The sequence below is a fragment of the Desmodus rotundus genome, chromosome X (assembly GCF_022682495.2).
Source record: "Desmodus rotundus isolate HL8 chromosome X, HLdesRot8A.1, whole genome shotgun sequence".
NCBI lineage: Eukaryota > Metazoa > Chordata > Mammalia > Chiroptera > Phyllostomidae > Desmodus > Desmodus rotundus.
In genome coordinates this window covers 14,500,940-14,521,926 of record NC_071400.1, presented here as the reverse complement: position 1 = coordinate 14,521,926, position 20,987 = coordinate 14,500,940, and the positions used below count along the sequence as shown (strand labels likewise).

Genomic DNA, 20,987 nt, shown 5'->3' with positions numbered 1-20,987 from the left:
TTTTAGAAAGGACTCAAGTAGAAAGAATTAAGAGAAGAACTGGGCAATTGGAACCAGGGTATGAGATAACGGCTTAGTCTAAGGCTGTGGTTCTCAAAGTGTGGTAGCATCAGAATCACCTGGGAACTTGTTAGGAATGCAGATTTTCATGCTACACCCTAGGCCTACAAAATCAGAGTCTCTGGGCTTGTGGGACAGTATTCACATACTGGATGGGGCCCAGTAATCTGTGTGCTATAAGTCCTTCGGGTAATTCTAATGCACACTATAATTTGAAAGCCACTGGTCCAAAGGCAACAAACTTGTTACAGAAATTAAGGTCCAAAACCCCAAACAGTGAACTCATGGTACCTAACTGCACATTGTTCCAGGTGTGATCTGCAGACAACACGTGTGAGAATCAACTGTGCACATTTTTGAGGCAACATCCAAGAGCTAGACTTATAGCAAAGCCTGGGTTGTAATTGGCTATAGCTAAAGCCTAAGTGATTCCATCAGAGAGAAAAAGTAGGACCCAGAGGCAAGGAGTCAGGCCAGTCCTTATATAAAGTTGTGCTGTCAAATAAGGTAATTACTAACCATATGTAGGTATTTAAATTCAACTATAATTAAATCAAATTCAAAATGGATTTTCTCAGTCACACCTGCTACATTTCAAGTGCAAAATAGCCACAGGTGGCTAGTGGCTATACCATATTGGAAAGTGCAGGTACAAAACATTCTATGATGGCATCATTCTATTGGATTGCACTTATAATACCTGAGTCTAAGAAAAATTCCTAGTGACCACAATCATGTAATTTTGTAGTAATCTCAAGAACGCTTCACTGAACCTCTCTACTGAGGTTTGAACATTTGCCATAAAAAACCAATAACTTTAAAGAATTTTTAATTATCAAAGAGGTTAACAATTTAAGCCAGGATCAGGTAAATGTCCCTGGGTTTAACACTAATGAAATTTTTGAGACTAGCTATGTCTCTATCCAGGATTCTTTAGATTGCCTGCTATTTTCTAATACAATGGGTAAGATATTGAACCTATCCCTGGAAGGTAGAGATTTGGCACAGACATTGTGGAGAATGGTACTGAATGGTTGTAGACCATCACAACCAAAACTTTATATTTTCCTTTCTTTTACCTTTGCTTTTAATAACATTTGTTGGGCTTCATCTTATAGACAGTAAAATACACATATGTTCCTTTACATACCTTCTGTCCCCTATTTAAATATCCTACCAGTGCTGCTACCTTCATCCACCGTGACCCATTCCTTCACTGACACATATCTTTACTTTCATTCATGACTCTCCATAAGACTGACCCTTGACCTTCCTCAATGTCTCCTTGAACAATCCCTCCTGGGTCAGCCATTATAATTTTGCTTCATTCTATTTAACATCTATGTATCTAACTCCCTCTAATTTTACTACTTGTCTTCTTGTATATTTTCATTCATTCTGTATCCAACTTCCATGGGTAAGGTGCTTAGAACAAAAAAATTCTACTTTATAATTATTATCTTCCTTGGGCTTGTGGGACATAAAGCAGTACCTGGAGTGGAGGATCCAATCACGCAGGGGTTTCATTAGCTAAGAAGATGACTTCCCATTAAAAAAAACCCAGGATTTTTTTTTTAAATCCCAGAATGCACGCATTGCTGGCTTAGTATCATTCCCTTGTCAACCCAGAAATGAAATGCAAATACATTTAAAGGAGAGCTAACAAATGGGGTTTTTATAAACTCTCAGTTGAGTCACATAACCTGTTCCCCATGCATCCCCTTTAAGCCAGTTGCTTGCCAATGTTTCTACAATGCCAGTCTTTCCTAATAGAAATTTTACTCTAGCAAACTATTTTTTTCTTTTAAGCAGAAGAAACTATTAGATGATGGTTATAGTTGTACTGTGAGGAAGAAGATATAAATGACACACATCATTTAAAATTTGTCATGTCCTCCTCACTGAACACTGGTGGTTAAATGTACCTGTTTTCTTTTTCCTATCAAGCCAAGCTAAATTCATTTGTAATGTTCAAGATCATTCATCCACATGTGCACACACACATTCACTCCCTATTTCACCCACATGAAGTGAGATTACTGACTGGAGAGTTACAAAGCACTAGGTGTTTGTTCCTAACCAAAGATAAAGAACTGTGAGCTACTTTCTAGGATACTTGAAAAACACCAAGTCATATTTCTTCATTGGTTTTGTCCATCCCCACCCCCACCCAGTTTCTCATGTAAGGTTACTTGTTTTAAAAATATGAGATAAAATGAGCATACAAAAGTCACTTTTAGACAAAGAAGAAACAGAAATGAAACAAACCAGAATCTCTCATTTGTGGAAGAGCCAGCTCCACCCCATCATGGTTAATCTGCAGGGTGGAAATACTTGATTTGATTGCAGACAAGACTGCAATGCACCTGCTCCAGCCAAGGCATCAAGAGAAAACAAGCAACAGCTGGGGTTTCAAAGGCCAAACTATTCTATGGCAATGAAATAGAAAGTACTGTTTAGCAACGTCACCTAGAAAAGAGTGATTTAAAATGCTGATGCTTCAAAAACAAGGGAGGGTAGGGGCATAAAGCAAACACTTAAATGTAGAGATCCCACAAAGAACACAGGGAGATTAAAGTTATCTGGAGTAATGAACAGTTTGAATGAACTAGAAAGGTTTACTCTGTTAAAGAAAAGCTTTAAGTGAGCTGTTTTGCAAGAGCTAAAGTGCCACAGGGGGAAGGGGAAGACGACTTTTTCTTTGTGGATTTACAGGTGAAAGTTACAGGCAAGTAGGCACGTTTTTGCTTTGGTTACGAGAGCCCTTTGCAACCACAGGGTTGGTTACATGGGTTGGGCAGCTTTGGGAGAAAATGCTGGTTGAAAAAAATGTTTGCCTGATTGTTCACTGGGGACAGCAGTGGCATATAACCCCATGAGGAGAATGTTGAGAGCATTGGTTCACCTGGGGGGGAGATTAGAGTAGGCTAGGGGACAGCTTTGACACCCTAAGGAGCTATGTACACCTTCCATGTGGCCCCTCCATGGTCGCATTCATTTCTTACCTTATTCTGTTTAGGACTTTCATCTCCAGGACTAGAGGCAAGGGGTCCACAGCAGCTGCTGTGGTTGCCACAGATGCTTCAAAGAACAGCTATTGGTTCTGGCCTGCAAGGCTCTTGACCCAACCCCAAACCTCAAAGGTGCAGGCCGGCTAGCCTGACCTCAAACCCTCATCCACTTGACAGGAGGCCTGAGAGAGAGTGTGAGGGAGGTACAAGGCTAATTTCCTTCATTTTCCCTCCAGATGTCCAGTGGTGGGCTCAGAGTCACTTTGAGAACTAGGGAAAAGGAAGCTGGGGCTCTGCAGCGACACCTCAGGAGGGAAGAGAGGAAGCTACATGGTTAAGTGCACTATATAGGAACAGAAAGGCTATTTCCTCATGTCAGTATAACCTCAGGCTCCTTAGCACAGTGGGAACTAAAACAAGACTCAATTTTCATACATTGGAAGCATTTGGAAACTCTTGAACATTAGAGAGAAAAAGGGAAATCACAACCCCTATACTACAAGACAGCTTAAAAGTGAAAGATTTAATGAAGCAAGGCAGTGTTGAGACTTTCCAAAACTCTAATTTGGTTTTGGTCCCCTGACCTTGAGCCTGTCAACTGATCATTCTGAGCATGCTCAAACTTACCCCAAGTACCTTATCCCACGTCTTCTGCTTCGGCTTAGATCTGTCTAGCCCTGAATGCCAAGTACCTGGTCTTCTGTTTTCTGTTTTATCAAAGATGGATACAATGGAAGCCAGGTTGTTAAGCTTTCCCTATCCTTTATATTAGGTTGTATCATAAGCAATTCCCTGTATTTAAATGCTTTAACAGACAAAATATGTCTATTCTTTAGTTTATTCTCAGCCTTAACAATCTTAAAATGTCTTAGCCTTTTTCCCAGTCTGGGCTTTCCTCAACTTTGGCTTGAAGCTATCCTTAAAGGTATGCAAGCTCTTGACTGTACAGCTACCTGCACAGACCCAATTCTTTCCATTCTATTAGGACACACCCATGGCAGACAGCATGCAAAATTACCATATGTATGAACCAGAACATTTCCTTTTGTGGGGGGTATTGGAAGGAAGATGTTATATCAAGATCCTAAGACTATAGCAATATCTTCACCCGGAAAGATAACCCACTATTTATCCTAGCTCAGATGATAAAGTTCCAATTAGGAGAAATGAAAAGATGACAAATGTAATCTCACCTGGCCTCACAAAACTATTTTGGACAGAACATTTAGACTATTATTCTCTAGGATAGTTTGATGAAATCTATTTCAATGACCAGTCTAGTTAACTAGTCATTAAAAACTGAAAGTGAGCATCACCTCTGTGCCCAGAAAAAAAAAGGAAGTAGGGCCTAGGGCTGGGTGAATCACACCTGTGGCCACAACAAGCTACACACCATTCAGAAATGGCTTTGCTTTTTATATGAGAATGAGTGTGCAAATATAGAAAAAAATAGTGTAAATCTAGAGATGGCTAGGTAGGCAGAATAAAGGTTTACTGAAATCACAGGGAAAGGCCAGGTTCAAGTTAAACATTTAGGAAGTGAACAACGGGGCAACAGCTGTTACATCTAAGCTGGCGTTGTCAATGAAGAACACCAGAACAGATATGTAAATGTGCATTTTGTAGATGTACATGGGTGTATATGGTGTGTATCTGTTTATGTCTGAAAGGGAGAAAACAGGCTCCTGTTAGGACATGACAAACATTAAAATGTTTGACAGGTCAGAACTCAGATGCCATGCCCAGAACATATGCTTTCCCATTTTTCCCATCATTCTCCAAAGGGACACCTTACAAGAAGTTGTCCTTGGCCAAGCAGACAGCTCATCCCCAAATAGCTAGTATTTAGATAGCTGTGACCCTGAGGTAGTCAAGCAAACATTCCAAAACCAAGTTGTTTATAATATCTTTAAATGCAAATATATTTTAGGAATTTTCTTGGCAAAGATGTTTGCTAAAATATCAAATACCAATCAGGGATTGGCAAAAAATGCTCTTCGGGCTTAAAAGAACACAACCCTATTTGTTGGTCATCCACCACAAAGCTGTTGAAGCTCCGGGCAGCAAGTCTTTGGCAGGAGTCAGACCGGCTACATCATAGTCTCTCTGCCCAAGGGCTATGGATATCATTCAATCTGGCCTAACTAGCGCATTGTGCTGAGAGATGTCTAAGTCACCTCTAACACAGAGGAGAAGTGCATTTATATCACTGCTTGTGCATTCTTAACTCCAGTTACTTGAACAGAGGTATTCGGTTATAACCATTACGACCAATACAGAACAGTGTTGCCCAAATTGGCTTGCTGATGAAAATCACTTGGGGTCAGGACCAGCCTCATGAGCTTGTGACCGTTGCACAGGGCCCTGCATCCAGAAGAGTCCCCCCTTTAATCTTCAATGCTTTGCATTTGTGTTTTATGACTCAAGTCCAATGAGATAATGGGACATATATGGGCTACGGACTTGGAACCTGGAATCACTGCAGTCTCACTTCTCACACCCCAAGGGGATGTATTCTGGACCTCCCACTGCCCTGTCTTCTGGTGCCTTGTCCAGCTCTGCTTCTCACTCCTCACACTTGCCCAATGACCACTGCCACCCCCAACCCATGGCACACAGACATATTCCCCTTCCTCATTCCCAATAGCTACCACAGTCATCTTCCTCCTGCACAGTCACAGGGAAGGTTGAGATGGGTGTACACATCCTATGCCATCTTGGGAGGAGGAATGGCCACATGACTTCTCAGGACCATAAATGTGTCACAGAAGATTTGGAGGGTGAATGGTGGGGCAAGATGCTTGCCCATCTCCATTCCAGATACTGAGCACATGCTGGTATGGAAGTTGCAATCCCTTAGGAATCCCCATTATATGAATGATTGCTGCAGTGGGCCAGTGGGAAGAGAAGGTTGACCTGCCCTTACCACTGCTGGGCACAGGGCACCAGTCAGGTGGGAGGAGGGTACATGTACTTGCATGCTAATTTGCAGGATGTAGCCCCTGGGCACCTGTCAATATCTGCCCTCCCAGTAAGTATCCCCCATTCCTGAGGGAGCAGGACATTAAATAGTAAATTAAAAACACCCCAATAGGTTGCCAGAGGCCACAGAAGGAAAGGAAAATTTTTGTATTTTAATGTCTTCAATGCTATTTTTCTTGGCTTTTGAACAGGGGTCCCACATTTTCATCTTGCAGTGAACCCCACAAATTATGTAGCCAGATCTGGCCAGAGTGAGCACTTTTAAAACACAAAGGTCATCATCCCTTGGGAATTCTGAAACAGAGTTTTTCAAAATTATGTATGTGTAAGGATATTCCAGAGGTCTTCATTTTCTCTCACCCCACGCCCCCCCACCACCAAATATTCTGATTAAGTCTGGGTAGGCCTCCAAATCTGCATTTTACAGGCATCCCAGGTGATTCTACCACAATTGGCCCACCAGCCACACTTGGAGAAATACTGGGTGCTTAGAAACATAGATTCTGAAGCCAGGCAGACTCAGGTTTGCACCCTACCTTCACTACTAACCTTAGGAGAATTAATGTGCATATATAAAGCTCAGTTAGCTCACTATAAATAATAATGTTAATATTACTCCCCAATGTGTTATGAGTATTAAATATACATAAAACACTTAGCACAGTGACTAGTCCATCATAAGCAACCAATAAATGTTCCAAAAAAATTAAGACTATTAAATCTAGGTGGTGTGTACACTAGAGTTTATTATATTATGTGAGTTTTTCTACATTTTTACAACTTTTCAAAGTAAAAAGCAAAAGCTAGAATGAGAGGGAAAGCTAGAGTATGGAAAAGGGGGTCAGAAGCTTGCAATGAGTTAGCCCCATGGGTCTCCAGGTAGGACACTGGTGCTCCTGCGTCTAGGATTTAGTGGGTGTTCAGTTGAATTCAGGATAAAAAGAATCTTCACTAGAACATGTCCCAAGGACCTTTTCAGACTCACACTGAAAGGAACTGACCATTCCTTTCTCCTAGTGTATGAATGGGCTTACGCCTGAGGCTTTGTGTGCTTTATTTAGTAAAAGAGCATCTATTCACAAGAGCTTGTCAGAGTCCACAAAGGGTTTATCAAATGTTGAGTGTGCCCTCTAGTGTTCACTTTCTCTGCTTTCCTCCTGAAGAGGTGGATCAAGGCCTTTGCTTACATTGGAAGTGAAATTCTCCAAGTTGATCTAGTCATTGAGGTGGTGAAAATATTCAGTCTACTCTGATTAGGCCATGAATGTGCAGATGAAAGACTAGAGTGGCTTCTTATCCAATAACGCCCAGGCTCAAAGCAGCACCCAAACACTGTGCCCCAAAATAAGGCACAGCTAAGTACACCTTTTAGGACAAAGACAGCTGACAAATCTATCCATGGGCAGTCAACTATGGTTTGGGACAATGCAAGGAGTGCATGAGTGGATGGCCATAAACATAGCCCTTATGGAGGCCATAGGTCTTCTTTCAAATATCCCAGTTTAGGAATGGCTTAAAAAGACCTCCTTTTAAAAATCAATAATTTTTCTCTTCAAATAACCTGCAGCAAAAAGATTTCCTCGTGTAGGAACAGGAGACTCAAATAATAACTACTGAGCTCAAGGAGTCAAGTCAGCACATCTGTGAATGTACAGTTCTGGCCATCAGAGAATCTGACTCACCTGGAAATGGAATCTGAGGGTCCCAGATCTTGAGGAGAAGCTGTTCCCTCATATTTGCCTCATCTCGAGCTCCCCCTGGCTCTCACTGCACGTTCTCTTCAAGACAGTTACAGAAATGGCTTTTTTGATTATGCTCCAGAAACACTAATTAATCCGCAATGCTGACACTTTCCAGAAACACTCTAGTTCTGCCAGCACCTACAGGCCAACTTCTTCACCATTCCTATAAACAGCACACATATTTATTTTGTTCTGAATCAAATTTATTATGTTATAAGATTTATAATTTTGTTTCCACAGGTCATTCTGAATGGTAAAATTTATGCATTATGTGGAGGCTCCATCATTAATGAAAAATGGGTCGTAACTGCAGCCCACTGTATTGAACCTGGTGATAAAATCAGCATTATTGCAGGTAAATAAACAAAAGGATAATAGTCTTCAGCATCACTAGATCTTCTATAAGACTAGTATATCATATTTTACCAAAGTCTAATAAGATCATTGATAAATAAGTTCAGTTAATGGTAGAAGGACCATATTTTCAAAGCCCAACTTGTTTTATCCTCCAAGCTCCCCAGAGTTCTTTTTGTGTACCCATATTAGTACTCACTTCAGTGGAAAACCATTCTATATTGATGTCACTACAAGACTGAGCCTTCCCAAAAGCTGTGTCATATCACAGATCTTTGTATCACTGGTCGCTGCACAACCTGTAGCAGGTCCTCAACTAACATTTGAATGAATGACCACAAAAAGGGGCCAAAGTCTAGAATAATTCATGACAAGTACATTATCACCTAAGAACAACGTTAAAACTTATAACAGCAAGGGTGAATGAAACCATCTCCGATGGGTCTTAAATCATGTTTTGGTCTGAAAACTATGCATTGGCCCTCATTACATTTTACCCAAATGATACCAATGTAAGATTAAGATCTTTGACACTTGGCCACTAGTTAATTCAGTGATGCTGAGTGGACACTCTGAAGGCTTGTTTCTTTATGTGAAAGACTATTTGTGACTGAAGATAAATTTATTTTCAGTGGGTGAGATGCTAGTTAAGTAATTGATGCTTGGTGGACACTTGGAAAATGTGTCTCTATGGGAAAGACAGTGACTGACGAAGAAATCTGTTTTCAATAGGTAAACATAACATTGAGATGGAGGAACAAACAGAGCAGAAGAGAGATGTGATTCGCACTATTCTTCACTACAACTACAATGCAACTATTAATAAGTACAGCCACGACATTGCCCTTCTGGAATTGGATAAACCCTTAATACTAAACAGCTATGTAACACCTATTTGCGTTGCTGACAAGAAATACACAAACATCTTCCTCAATTTTGGGTCTGGTGTAGTGAGTGGCTGGGGGAGAGTCTTCAACAGAGGGAGATCAGCTTCAGTTCTTCAGTACCTTAAAGTTCCACTTGTTGACCGAGCCTCATGCCTTCACTCCACAAAGGTCACCATCTATAATAACATGTTCTGTGCCGGCTTCCATGAGGGAGGGAAAGATTCATGCCAAGGAGATAGTGGGGGACCCCATGTTACTGAAGTGGAAGGCATCAATTTCTTAACTGGAATTATTAGCTGGGGAGAAGAGTGTGCAGTGAAAGGAAAATATGGAATATATACCAGGGTATCCCTGTATGTCAACTGGATTAAGGAAAATACAAAGCTCACTTAAAGAAAAATGTTTTTTTAAGATTGATATATTTGGGATTGAAAATTAACAAGGTCATTTGCTAACTAATCACTTTTCTATCTCATCAAATTTGAATACATACATTCTATGAATATTGGTTTTTCAGTTTATGGGAGAAGTATATCTAGAATTGATATTTTACTAGAATAAGTTGATTAGAAAATGTAATCACTTGAGAAATACAGGGTCCAGCAGAAGTAAGGCCTGCTTGAGTGTGGTTGGTAGGGAAATAATAGGGGTGTAAATAATTTATAGTTTTAATTTGAACATTTCACCTAAAATGTCACATAGTGTGCTTGAGTGTGATATTGTTGTGTTACAGAATTACAAGCTTATGATTTTGTAATAAAAAAGAGGTTATTTGTGCTGGACCTGTATGCCATGATAAGAGTTTATGGCCATAACGACACTGTGAAGTTAACTTCTTTATCCTGCCCATCAGGCATTATGTTTATCCACTGAAGCAACTTCCTGATTCTCCCTCTTTAGCATCATTCCATGTTCCAGATCTTTCTTACCTTTCCCACCAAAACACCAACATGTATTAGAAGTGTATCCAGGATATTTGGTCTAGTTCATCACAAGTCCAGCACTACACTCATAAAGGAAGAATACGGGAGCAGCTGACAGGTTAAAACTCATAAGAAACACTACTTTTTCTGTACCCTTACTTTTGCATCCTTTTATCTTTTCCAACTTCTAATCTCCAAATCAGTTTCTCTCTCTCTCCCCTTCCCCCTACAGGTAGAGGAGGGAAGGGGAACATTATATTGTTTTACTGGTACACACAATTATATATGTCTATCAAACCCAGACTTGCCTTCAGTTTAGTGTTGGACTTGCTTATCTGAACATACGGATTAAGTAAGTCCTAAAGAACTTGGGTGAAAAGTTCCTCTCAAGAGAGTCACGTTATTAAAATATACACATAATGGAAGGAATGCCTTATCCGAATAGTTCCCTAAGACCTTGTAATTGTGTTGTTATGGAGGTCTGACCAGAGGTGGCTCTATAAACGCAAACTGATGTGGCATTGTAACTAAGAAAGCTGAAAAAATGTTAACAGAAAGAGGTCAGTTTATAGTCTAGAGTAAAGTCTGCAAGGAAGAATTCATCAGTGTGTCTCCAGTACGGACCAGGGCTAAGGAAGAAGTTTCCCTGACCAGAGAACATGAGCATCATGTCCCTCTAACTAGTGTATCCCCACAGTGGAGAAGGGTGCACCAGGTTCACAGATGTGAGTCATTCTAATGAGCCAACTAACTCTCCCTTTTCTGGTTTCATGCCCACTGAGCAACTTTTTAAAATTATAATTAGGCCTTCTATATTGGATTTTCTAAATGGTTGCTGACCAGCCAACATGTGTACTTCAGTCAATTAGACAAAATATCTCCCTTTATGAATTAATAAACCAGTGCTCTGGTTCATTTATCAGCTTTATGAATTTGGTTGATGTGAACCAGTCACCCTAGCCAGACCTCACTATTGCTGATTTCTTTCAAGTTATTTCAGTTAATACTTTAGTCTTTCAAACATAATATCAATAAATGTATTTCTCAATTTCTCAAAAAGTGTTTCTTGTTGAATCATTCACAGAAAAGGATCCCAAACACTACATTCAGCCAAACAATCAGAGGAATGTGTCCAAAAGCAATGAAACATATCAGAGTTTTGATCTTCTGTTATGACTCAGTTTTCATTTGAGTGTGGATCCACCTGGGACAGAACTGAGTTTAAATAGCTGCAAATATGGTCTTGCATAAGTCACTCTACATTTTGGGCTTTGATTTCTCCATTTGTATAATGAGAGATTTTGACAGGATTCTCTCCAAAAGCCCTTGTTGACCTTGATAGGCTCTGCTTATATTCCTTTACTTAAAAAATATTCAAAGAGAGATTACTCTGTGCCACATATCATTGGTGTTCATTAAATTTTTTTAAAAGATTTTATTTATCCATTTTCAGAGAGAGGGGAAGAGAAGGAGAGGAAATATCAATGCGTGGTTGCCTTTCGCACAACCCATCCTGGGGACCTGGCCCGCAACCCAGGCATGTGCCCTAACTGTGAATTGAACTGGCGACTGTCTGGTTCCCAGTGTGCATTCAATCCACTGAGCTACACCAGCCAGGGCTGTGTTCATTAAATTTCAATCCTTATTTATATATTTTGTGAGTTAACTAAAATAATGTATGTAAATTGCTTTATCAGTGCTAACTATATTACTACCCAGTAGATGCTCAATAAATGTTACCTGAATCTGAATCCATGTTTATTCCAAAGTAGGAATGAGCATTGTATTTTGTCATGAAAAGAGGCCATACCTAAATAATGAGTGAGATTGAGGTTTAATGAAAAATAAAGAAATCAGTTCTGCTATTTTTGGCTAAAGAAGGGAGAGAGAGAGAGGGGAGACACTGTAATTGTCCATCTTAGGCTTAAGGAGGATACTAATTCATGCATGGAAACATGTTACTTCAAATTTTAATGACTAAAGGACTGTAGACCCAGTGCTCTGCAATTGGTAAAAGTGAGTCACTCTGGCCTTGTTGCCATGGAGACTACCCCTTACAAAGGGAGCAGTGGGGGCACGGCCTTACACCTTCTGTGATTGGTGCTCCCTGTCACAGAAGGAGGTCCTGGGCCCGTAAATCTCTAAGCCACAGTTATCCTTTTTGCCATGAGCTCGGAAATGAGTGAATCAATCATGAGCCACCTGTATGTAGCATGTTGCCATCATTAAACACATGGGTCCTTCAAGCGCACCTAAGAGCCAGCATCTTCAGAGCCATGACCCCTGAGATTATGCCTAGAGCATTTGCAGTTGCCATATAAGAATCATTAATGCTTTCAAAATCACTATAGCTTCTTAACCTATACCGGCTGAAACATATGTGAAGCACGTATGTTTCAGCAATACTGGAAATGACAGATTAAAGTAGAACTCTTGCTGAGTGAAGAAAAGCGTGTTAATGTAGTGGAGACATTTTAACTTGTTTAAGTATAATTGGTTTTGGTCTTTTTTAATATTAGATGCTTCGTGCTGATAGGAACTAAGTATGGTCCAATTTTCCGTGCCAAGGGAAAAAGAATGGGTTTTCTCCCCTACTCACCTGAACCATGACAGACCAGTTCACAAAACTGCTTCATTATAATTTTGCAACAATTTCTGAATGCATCTAACAACATCCAATCTAAGAATGTCAGAACTGCAAAGGCATGTAGGCACTATTGAAACCACTCTGCCCATTTAACAGATGAAGAAATTGAGGCCAAGGTAAGGCTAGGCCCAAAGTAACAGTGGCAGAGCCAAAACTAGAAGTCACGTCTCCCACTACATACTATGAAAGCATAGTGCTTTTGATTGGAGTACTGTCTACATTTTTAGAGCAGCTGGGGAATTCTGCATTGGTGGCAATCCTTTCAGCAAACCTGGGACTGAATCTGCCTGGAATTCTTACTAGTGATGCTTGACAAGTGACTAAATCAAGAAGATCAACAGATAGCCTGAAAAGCAGAGTGGCAGTCAAATAGACTGAAAATACACCCCCTGACTCATAGTAGGCACTCAGTAAATATGATGGGGGACCCTAGAAAACCAGAATTTATTTATAAAATATTGTGTATTCATTCTTACATTTAAACTTCAGTCACCTTCAAAGACTCTCCATTTGATGTGATACACCTATCAAGACTTTTTTCCACTGCTCAAGACAGTTTTTGAACTTGTCGATTTTGATGCCTTTTAGTGCTTCTGCCATTTTTTTGTTTCACCTCTTCCACATCAGAAAAATGTTCCACTTTGAGGAATTTTTTCATCCAGGGAAACAAAAAAAAAAAAACATCACTTGGGGTGAAATCGGGTGAATAGGGAGGGTAGGGCATTGGGGACCATGCTGTTTTTAGTCAAAAACTGCTGAACACTCAGTGGGGTGTGGGGAGGTGCACTCATAAATCACCCACCATGAAATGGGCAAATGCATTGAAAGTCTTGAAAAAAAATTTACTGAAGCCAGTCACAACCTCTCACAACAATGCCACTGGTACACTGATACAGATGGGTTCCTAGAACACTCACCTAGCAGAGGAACCCTGTACTATAAGAGGCCCACCCTCCAGAAGATAATTCGGGTTTTTTGGGTCCCTCATCATACACATGGAATGAACTTGTGCTGCTGGTGTCTGGTTTTTAACCCAGCTCTGAGTACTGGGCCTTCCAGATGTGACATTTGACTTCTAGAACATTCCCATCAGTGTCACCAGGCACACAGTCATGTAAGCAACATTTCAACTCACTTCATTGCAGCTCTGCTGGTGAAGACATACACAGCCCACCAAGACAGCAGTCTACTCCAGAAACTATCATTTCAGGGTTGAAGGAAGGCTTCAAAGGCCCACTGAAGGTGGGATTCTGATAATGCAGTGGCAGACGTGGGTGAGTGGGAAACAGACTTCAGTGGTTGCCAGGTCTGTCTGGGTAAAGCATGCAGGAATCAGGGCTCTGATGGAATCAGCTTATGCCATCTCCAAATGCCATGAGTAAAGCCACAAAAACTAGTGTGTTCTGCAAACTATGGAGGCTGCTGAGGGAATCATGGCAAGGAAAAGGCTGTGGCACTCCCACCCTTTTCAACCAGTCCGTGTACACAGATCACTCTATTCATTTTCTCCAATCGTACTTTCAAGGCATACTTTTTCCACCCTCTCTTTGGGGTTATGGCTTGCCTGGAAATTCCCAGAGTTCATCTCAACCTCTGCTGTGGATAAAGGTATCAGAAGGGATGAACAGCAGGCAGACCCTTTCTTATACGTAAAGATAGAGACACAACAACTTCTGGAACAGGACCAAAGTCTCCCCACACCCTCACGGGGATATTTCAAACTCCTGGCCAGATCATTTCACTCTGGTAGAAGAATTACCCTCTTAGTTGAAAGAAGAATGGAAATAGGAACAGAGGTATTCCTGATTCCAAAGACTTCCCTTCAAAAGGTTGCTCTATTGCAATGTTAAATATGAGATCCAAATCTATAAAAAGTTGCCAACATAGTAAATCTCCTGGATGCTGTCATTCTTGAACTTTTAGAAATCCTGTATTTAGCACCTAAAGATCAATAACCATGAAGTGGCTTAAAGGCTGACCTCATAAAGAAAAGGGGGTCTCATGATCTACACATTACATGCTTTAGTAAAGATCTATATATAAAAATCTGCCCTGGCTGGTGTGGCTCAGTGGATTGAGCACTGGCCTGCAAACCAAAGGGTTGCCAGTTTGATTCCCAATCAGGGCACATGCCTGGTTGTGGGCCAGGTCCCCAGTTGGGGGCATGGAAGAAGCAACCACACATTGACATTTCTCTCCCTCTCTTTCTCCCTCCATCCCCATCTGTCTAAAAAGTAAAATAAAATAAATATATATATGTAAAAATCCAATTTCTTCTTGGAATATATTAGAAAAATAAGCATGCATTTCCATGATATTAAAACTCAGCTCTAACCGAGGCTGGTATGACTCAGTGGATCAGGCATCATCCAGCAGACCAAAAGGTCATCGGTTTGATTCCCAGTCAGGGCACATGCCTGGGTTGCAAGTGAGGTCCCCAGTTGGGGGGCATACAAGAGGCAGCCAATTGATGTTTCTCTCTCTCTCTTCCCCTCTCCCTTCCCCTCTCTCTACAAATAAATAAAAATATTTTCAAAAAACTCAGCTCTAAAAGTAAAAAGCTAAATTAAGAATGCAACAAGTCTCTGAGAATTCCGTGAATGCTTGTTAATGAACCATTAGTGCAAAACTTAGTCATCTAAGTTAGGAATGAGATAGTCATCCTGAACACATAAAGGAATATGCCATAGGAGGGGAGGCAGACAAATAGAGAGAGACCTCCTACATTGATTTCTTTCCAAGGATATAAAAAAGGAGTTATCACTAATTTCCAGGAAAGGTAAAAAACATTAGCCTAGATGGCTATGGTTATAGCCGTGGCCTTTTCCTCTCCTCTTAACGTTTATTGCTTTTGTGTCTATGTTCTCTGAAGTTGTATTATCTCTTGTCTATGCTTTGTATCTTCATTTTGATAGGTATTTTGTTGTTATACCTTGTTTTTCCTTAAGTCAGCTCTTGGGTTTCATTTGTATTTTGAAGTGTTATATCTGAATTAAATTGTCATTCTTGGTCGCAGGGATTAAATTTCTCTCAATACACCTCACATGTTTTTCACTGTCCATAGCCTCTTCCAAGTGCTGTTTCTACAGTTCTATACAGTCATGTTTAAGATTAGAATCTCTGTGTCATTCATTTAGTAAATGTAAATTTGGCTAACATATGTACTAAGAGGATAGCCACACATTACCTAATGCTGGGTTAAAACTCAAAAATCTTAGCACACTCCAAAATGGAATTTTGCCAAACGCTTACTTTGGGCCTAGCACTGTATCTGTTTCATAAGACAGAATCAGTGGTGTGCTGGGACTGGCTTATACTAACTCCTAAATGCCAATTTTGCACATTCCTTTCCAACTCCCAGTTCAGAGATTTCATGTTAATAGCTTGAAATCCACCATGGTAGAGATATTTACACCATAGATATTGACAAATACTACAAATATGTATTTCTGAAGACATCCAGTTGTTTAACATTTAAAAACATACCAAATGGACATCTTCTAATTATTTGACTAAACATTCATAATTTTTACAGTCCTCTAATCAATTATTGCTATGAGTGAGCACTAAATACGCTGTAAATTAAAATGTAAAAATGTTTAAGGAAGCTAAATGTTCATGAGCTAGAAATACTGCAAAATCAGACCTTTAAAGTTGTTCTCAGATGGCAACAGGTCATTATTTTATGCTGTAAAATAAAACATAACATTTCCTCTTAAAAACATTTTATTTACTTATTTTTAGAGAGAGGGAGGGAGGGAGAAAGAGAAGGAGAGAATCATCAATGTGTGGTTGCCTCTCAGACATACCCCCACTGCGGACCCAACCGGCAACCCAGGCATGTGCTCACCAGAATCGAACCAGTGACCTTTCACATTGTGGGACAACACTCAACCCACTGAGCCACACTGGCCAGGGCAAAACATAACATTTCTTAAGTGCAAATATTTCTCCTATACAACACATTCACACATTGTTAAGTCAATGGAGGTTTATTCTATGGTAGTTTTCTGCAGGTACGTTAGTTCATAGCAATTTGTAATTTATTTATAAAGACTGTGGGAAAGAGTTGTAAACTGTTATTTTCACCAGCATGTAAGATAAAAAAAAAAAGTCCCACAGGCATGTATGGAAGGTAAGATGTCACACGGTCTTACTACATTTCAGTCATCAGGGCACATGGTATTATGTTACCTTTTCAGTACTGAATTAAAGTGAGCAGAATTTTTTAGTGTGAAATGTTTCGGACATGTAAAAATGTACAGAGAATAATGTCATAAACTCTGAAGCACCAACACTCATCCATTCCTTCTCTTCCGCCCACCCACCTTCAGAGGTAACCACTATCCTTAATGTGGTATTAATCACTATCCAGCCTACCCATATACCTTTACTCTAAATTATCCATTATACATTTTGTTTTGCATATTTTAAAACTTTACAAACAAGGTCATACTGTATCTCTCCTGCAGTTTGTTTCTTGTGAGATTCACTGATGTTGATACAGGTGGCTCTAGATCACTCATTTTCATTTCTATCTAGTATTTGATTATATGATATTCCATAATCTAGTTACCTCTTCTAGCGTTCACGGTCATTCATGTTGTCTCCAAATATTTCACTCTTCCAAACAACTCTACTATAAACTTTCTGGCCCATATGTCTCCTTGAGCACATATGTTTCTCCAAGGTAGATACTTAGGAGTGGAGTTGGCCAGCCTTACAGTACTGACTTTGACTTTACTTGGCATTAGTAAATTGTTCACAAAAGAGTTGTGCTAATTTATGCTATCTGTAGCAATGTGGAAGAGTTTTTTTGCTTTATGTCCTTCCCAATACCTGGTGTTTTTAGCAGTATAGGTAGGTTTTTAAGCTACTAGTACTAATATTTTAAATGCCAGCTTTGCATGGAATTAAGGGATCTTAAAACTAGTTGTAAAGGTACAGGTACAGTCTCGTGTCCTCCCTGGGGTCAGTAATATTAGGAGCACTTTAGCTCCTAATATTAAATTTCAAAACACCCACTATAATTTTTCCTCTTTAATTATGGTTGAAAAGCTACAGTCCACTTAGTCACATTTTATTTGTTCTCATTTGATTTCTCTCATAGCCATGTTAAAGAGGACATTCACTATCCAACTGACATAAAAACTATTCACTAAGACTTCCTCTCCTGCTCCATTATATTTTAATTTCTTCTCCAGCCTGGTTGTATTTAGTTTGTTATTTTCATAGTGATTGAGTTAGTGAGTCTATTTCACAAATACTTACACAAAATGTATCTTTGAAATGGTTTATATTTTATTTTTGTTTGGGTTTAAGGAAAGTTGTTTAGCCTAAGGAATACCCTCTCACAAAGTCCAACTTCATTGGCTCTTCTCAATATACCTTATTAGTCCTATCTGGTGGACATCAGCTGAAACTGTCTCCTCAGAATACTTGAATGTGTCATGAGCCTTAATACAGAAAATACATTTTGAACTAAAAAAGAATTATGTTTTTAAAAATGTACCTATTGTTGCATGGATGGACCTGGAGATTATTATGCTAAGTGAAATAAGCCAGTCAGAGAAAGACAAATACCATACAGTCTCACTCATATGTGGAGTCTAACAAACAAAATAAACTGACGAAACAGAAACAGAGGCATAGAAACACGGAACAGACTGACAGCTGTTGGTGGGGAGGGGAAGACTAGATGAAAGAAGGTGAAGGGATTAGACAAAGAACATATATGCATAGCCCACAGACACAGACAACAGTGTGGTGATGGCAGAGGGAAGGGGGGCAGGGGCTGGGTGAAGGGGGACAAAATTGGAGGGCAATGGGGACATCTGTAATAATGCCAACAATGAAGTTAAAAAATATTTCTCTAAAACAGTGCCTGTTGTAACTTTTATAAATTTTCTTTTGAACAAAAATATAAAAGGTTTAGGTTTTGTCTTTAATACTGTTTTGTTCCTAAGCATTGTGCTGTCCTTGGATAGGCCCCATAAGACTAATTGCAAACCGACTATTCCAAATCAATGTAGGAAAGTGTACTGAAATGTAACAAAAATGACTTGTTTTGACAATTTAATACTTGATACTTGATTCACTGAGCATTCTAGAAAATACTGCCCCTGTGGGAAACTGATTCCTGTGGTCTAGTATATTAATAAGCATTATTATACTTAATAATAAGCATTTTTTCTCAGAGAAAGTGTGAAACTGGATTGATTTCTCACTAAACCCCAAACAAAATCATTGACCTAATTTCTCTGCAAGTGGAACATTTCTTACATGCCCTTACACTTTCAAAAATACACTCTGAAATTTTCTCTTTTTGTAACAGAATATTGTAGCTTAGATGCCAGGGTATTTTTTATAACAACTATATATATATTCTATGTTGTGAGATTGACACACGATTTTGGAAAAGCATCAACAATAACATTTATTCCTCAGCCAACATAGGAATAAAAACTTAATTACAATTTCATTTTCAAGCTGTTCTTTGGAGTTGGATCAACTTATTGATTAACTAGTTCCCTGAACATGCTTCCTCCAAAGAGCTCAAAAATAAACTTAAAGGCAAGGGAAACAGTTGACCCTGTGACAGGATGCTTATTAAGCCAACTCAAACAATCTCAGGTTTTAAATAGTGGAAGAGTCAATCAAACCAGCTTCTTAGGCTTTTGTCTCCTAACAAATATTAAGACACAAGTTCTGGAACCCAAATAGGCTATGAAAGAAACCATTAAGTCTGGCAAACTCAACTAAGAGTCCTTTGCAAGCAATGGCTAAGGAAACAATCACGGGTATCTAGAGGCTTTCCAGGTTTCCTTGGTCTCCATTACATGGAAGAAGATTTTTTCAGTGTGCAAAAATATCAACTCATAAGCATGGCTATTGCAGTCAGGAAACCTCATTTATTGCTATCCTAGATTTGGGCGAAGAACCTTTTTTGAGCAGGCATTTTACCCTATTGCTACTCAGAAATCTCTGTCTATCTCTGTCTCTCTCAGAGAATCATCAAGTTAGGCTGAAGGTAAACATTTAACTCAAAATGCATATGGTGCCTATAAAGTATCACTAATAAACCAGAAGGAAACAATTTTTAATATGTAATTGATACTATACTAAGCTAAAAAAGTGTATGAATGAATTTAAGGATGGACATTTTTAATGTGGAATTAACACAAGTATATTTACATTGTAAGTACATTTATAATATAATTAAAATTTGAAGACTTAAAGGGAAATTGCTGCTATATTTTATAGTAACACATTTATAGCCCAATAAAATGAATACAATGCAGTTACATATACAAATAAAGCATTCATTGTACAGTGATTGAAACATTAAAAGACTATAACTATATGCTTGAATCTATAGAATTCAGTATTGTCTTAAATGATTAAAATCCCTAGTTTAATACCATGAAATTAAAACATTTTGTGCAGAAGGGCATCATTATTCAAAAATTTTATCTCCTAATTCTGTCTTCTAACCACAGGATCAGCGCACAAAAGAAATGAATTTTAATTTCATTTTGTTGTTACTTTTGCAGGAGCATTAAGTGAAATATCAAATGTATGGGCATTTTCATGAGTGAGTCATAAATCAACCATCATAAATTCCAGCAAGTATACATGATAAGATTTATAATTTCCAGGTATCTTTGAACAAAATACAAGTGGTTGGTCATACAAATTGTTACATCAAACGATACCAGTGGCATAAACTATGATCTTAATATGACACACAAACCTATTTAAAAGATAAAATGTTTATGTATTATACAGTTATTGAGTTGTTTATTGTAACACATTTCATCAAAAAACATGCACCTAATATGCCAACTTGATAATAAAATGCATAATCCATGATTCAAAGGGCAGCAATTTCAAACCATTGTCTTCAGGGGCCTCAATATAAACTACTCCAAGCATCGATTCAATACTGCATGCAACAACTGGCCCTGCACTTTAAAACAAGTCATCACACTGTTTACATACATAAAAGAAAGACATCTATACATGTACTATTAAAAAAAAAAACCCTAGAAATAAACACAAGAAAACCTTTACTACAACAGATATTTTTCCAGAAAATTCAAAAGCAAGTAAAGACACTGGAAAACAGAGCGTTTGTTACAGGAACACCTCTTGTGCATACATGAATATTTAGCTTAAAGCTGTGACAAGTGTGTCTAAATTAAATTGCAATGCATAAAATGTAAACTTCAACACATCCTAACTACACGACTTTTAGCTTTGGATCTTTTTAAAACTATAAGACAGCTCTGAAAACCTTAAATACCAGCCAAAGTGCAAAAGAGGTCCTTCAGAACATCTCCCTTTGGTATGTTTTAGTCACATAGATAACAGAATTAAAT

General features: G+C 39.0%; 1 protein-coding gene across 2 annotated transcripts in view; it reads left to right on the top strand.

Moving 5' to 3' along the window:
- Nucleotides 1-11,713, top strand: part of F9 (coagulation factor IX) — a 32,323-nt gene extending 20,610 nt beyond the window's left edge. Inside the window, exons 6-7 of one of the 2 annotated variants that reach the window (XM_045191297.2) lie at nucleotides 8,036-8,150; nucleotides 8,882-11,713. In XM_045191297.2, the coding sequence (XP_045047232.1) occupies nucleotides 8,036-8,150; nucleotides 8,882-9,429 (663 nt within the window). In that variant the 3' untranslated portion in view covers nucleotides 9,430-11,713. The remainder of the gene's footprint in view (nucleotides 1-8,035; nucleotides 8,151-8,881) is intronic. The other variant, XM_024555248.3, reaches the window with a different exon arrangement.
- The last annotated feature ends 9,274 nt before the right edge of the window (nucleotides 11,714-20,987 follow it).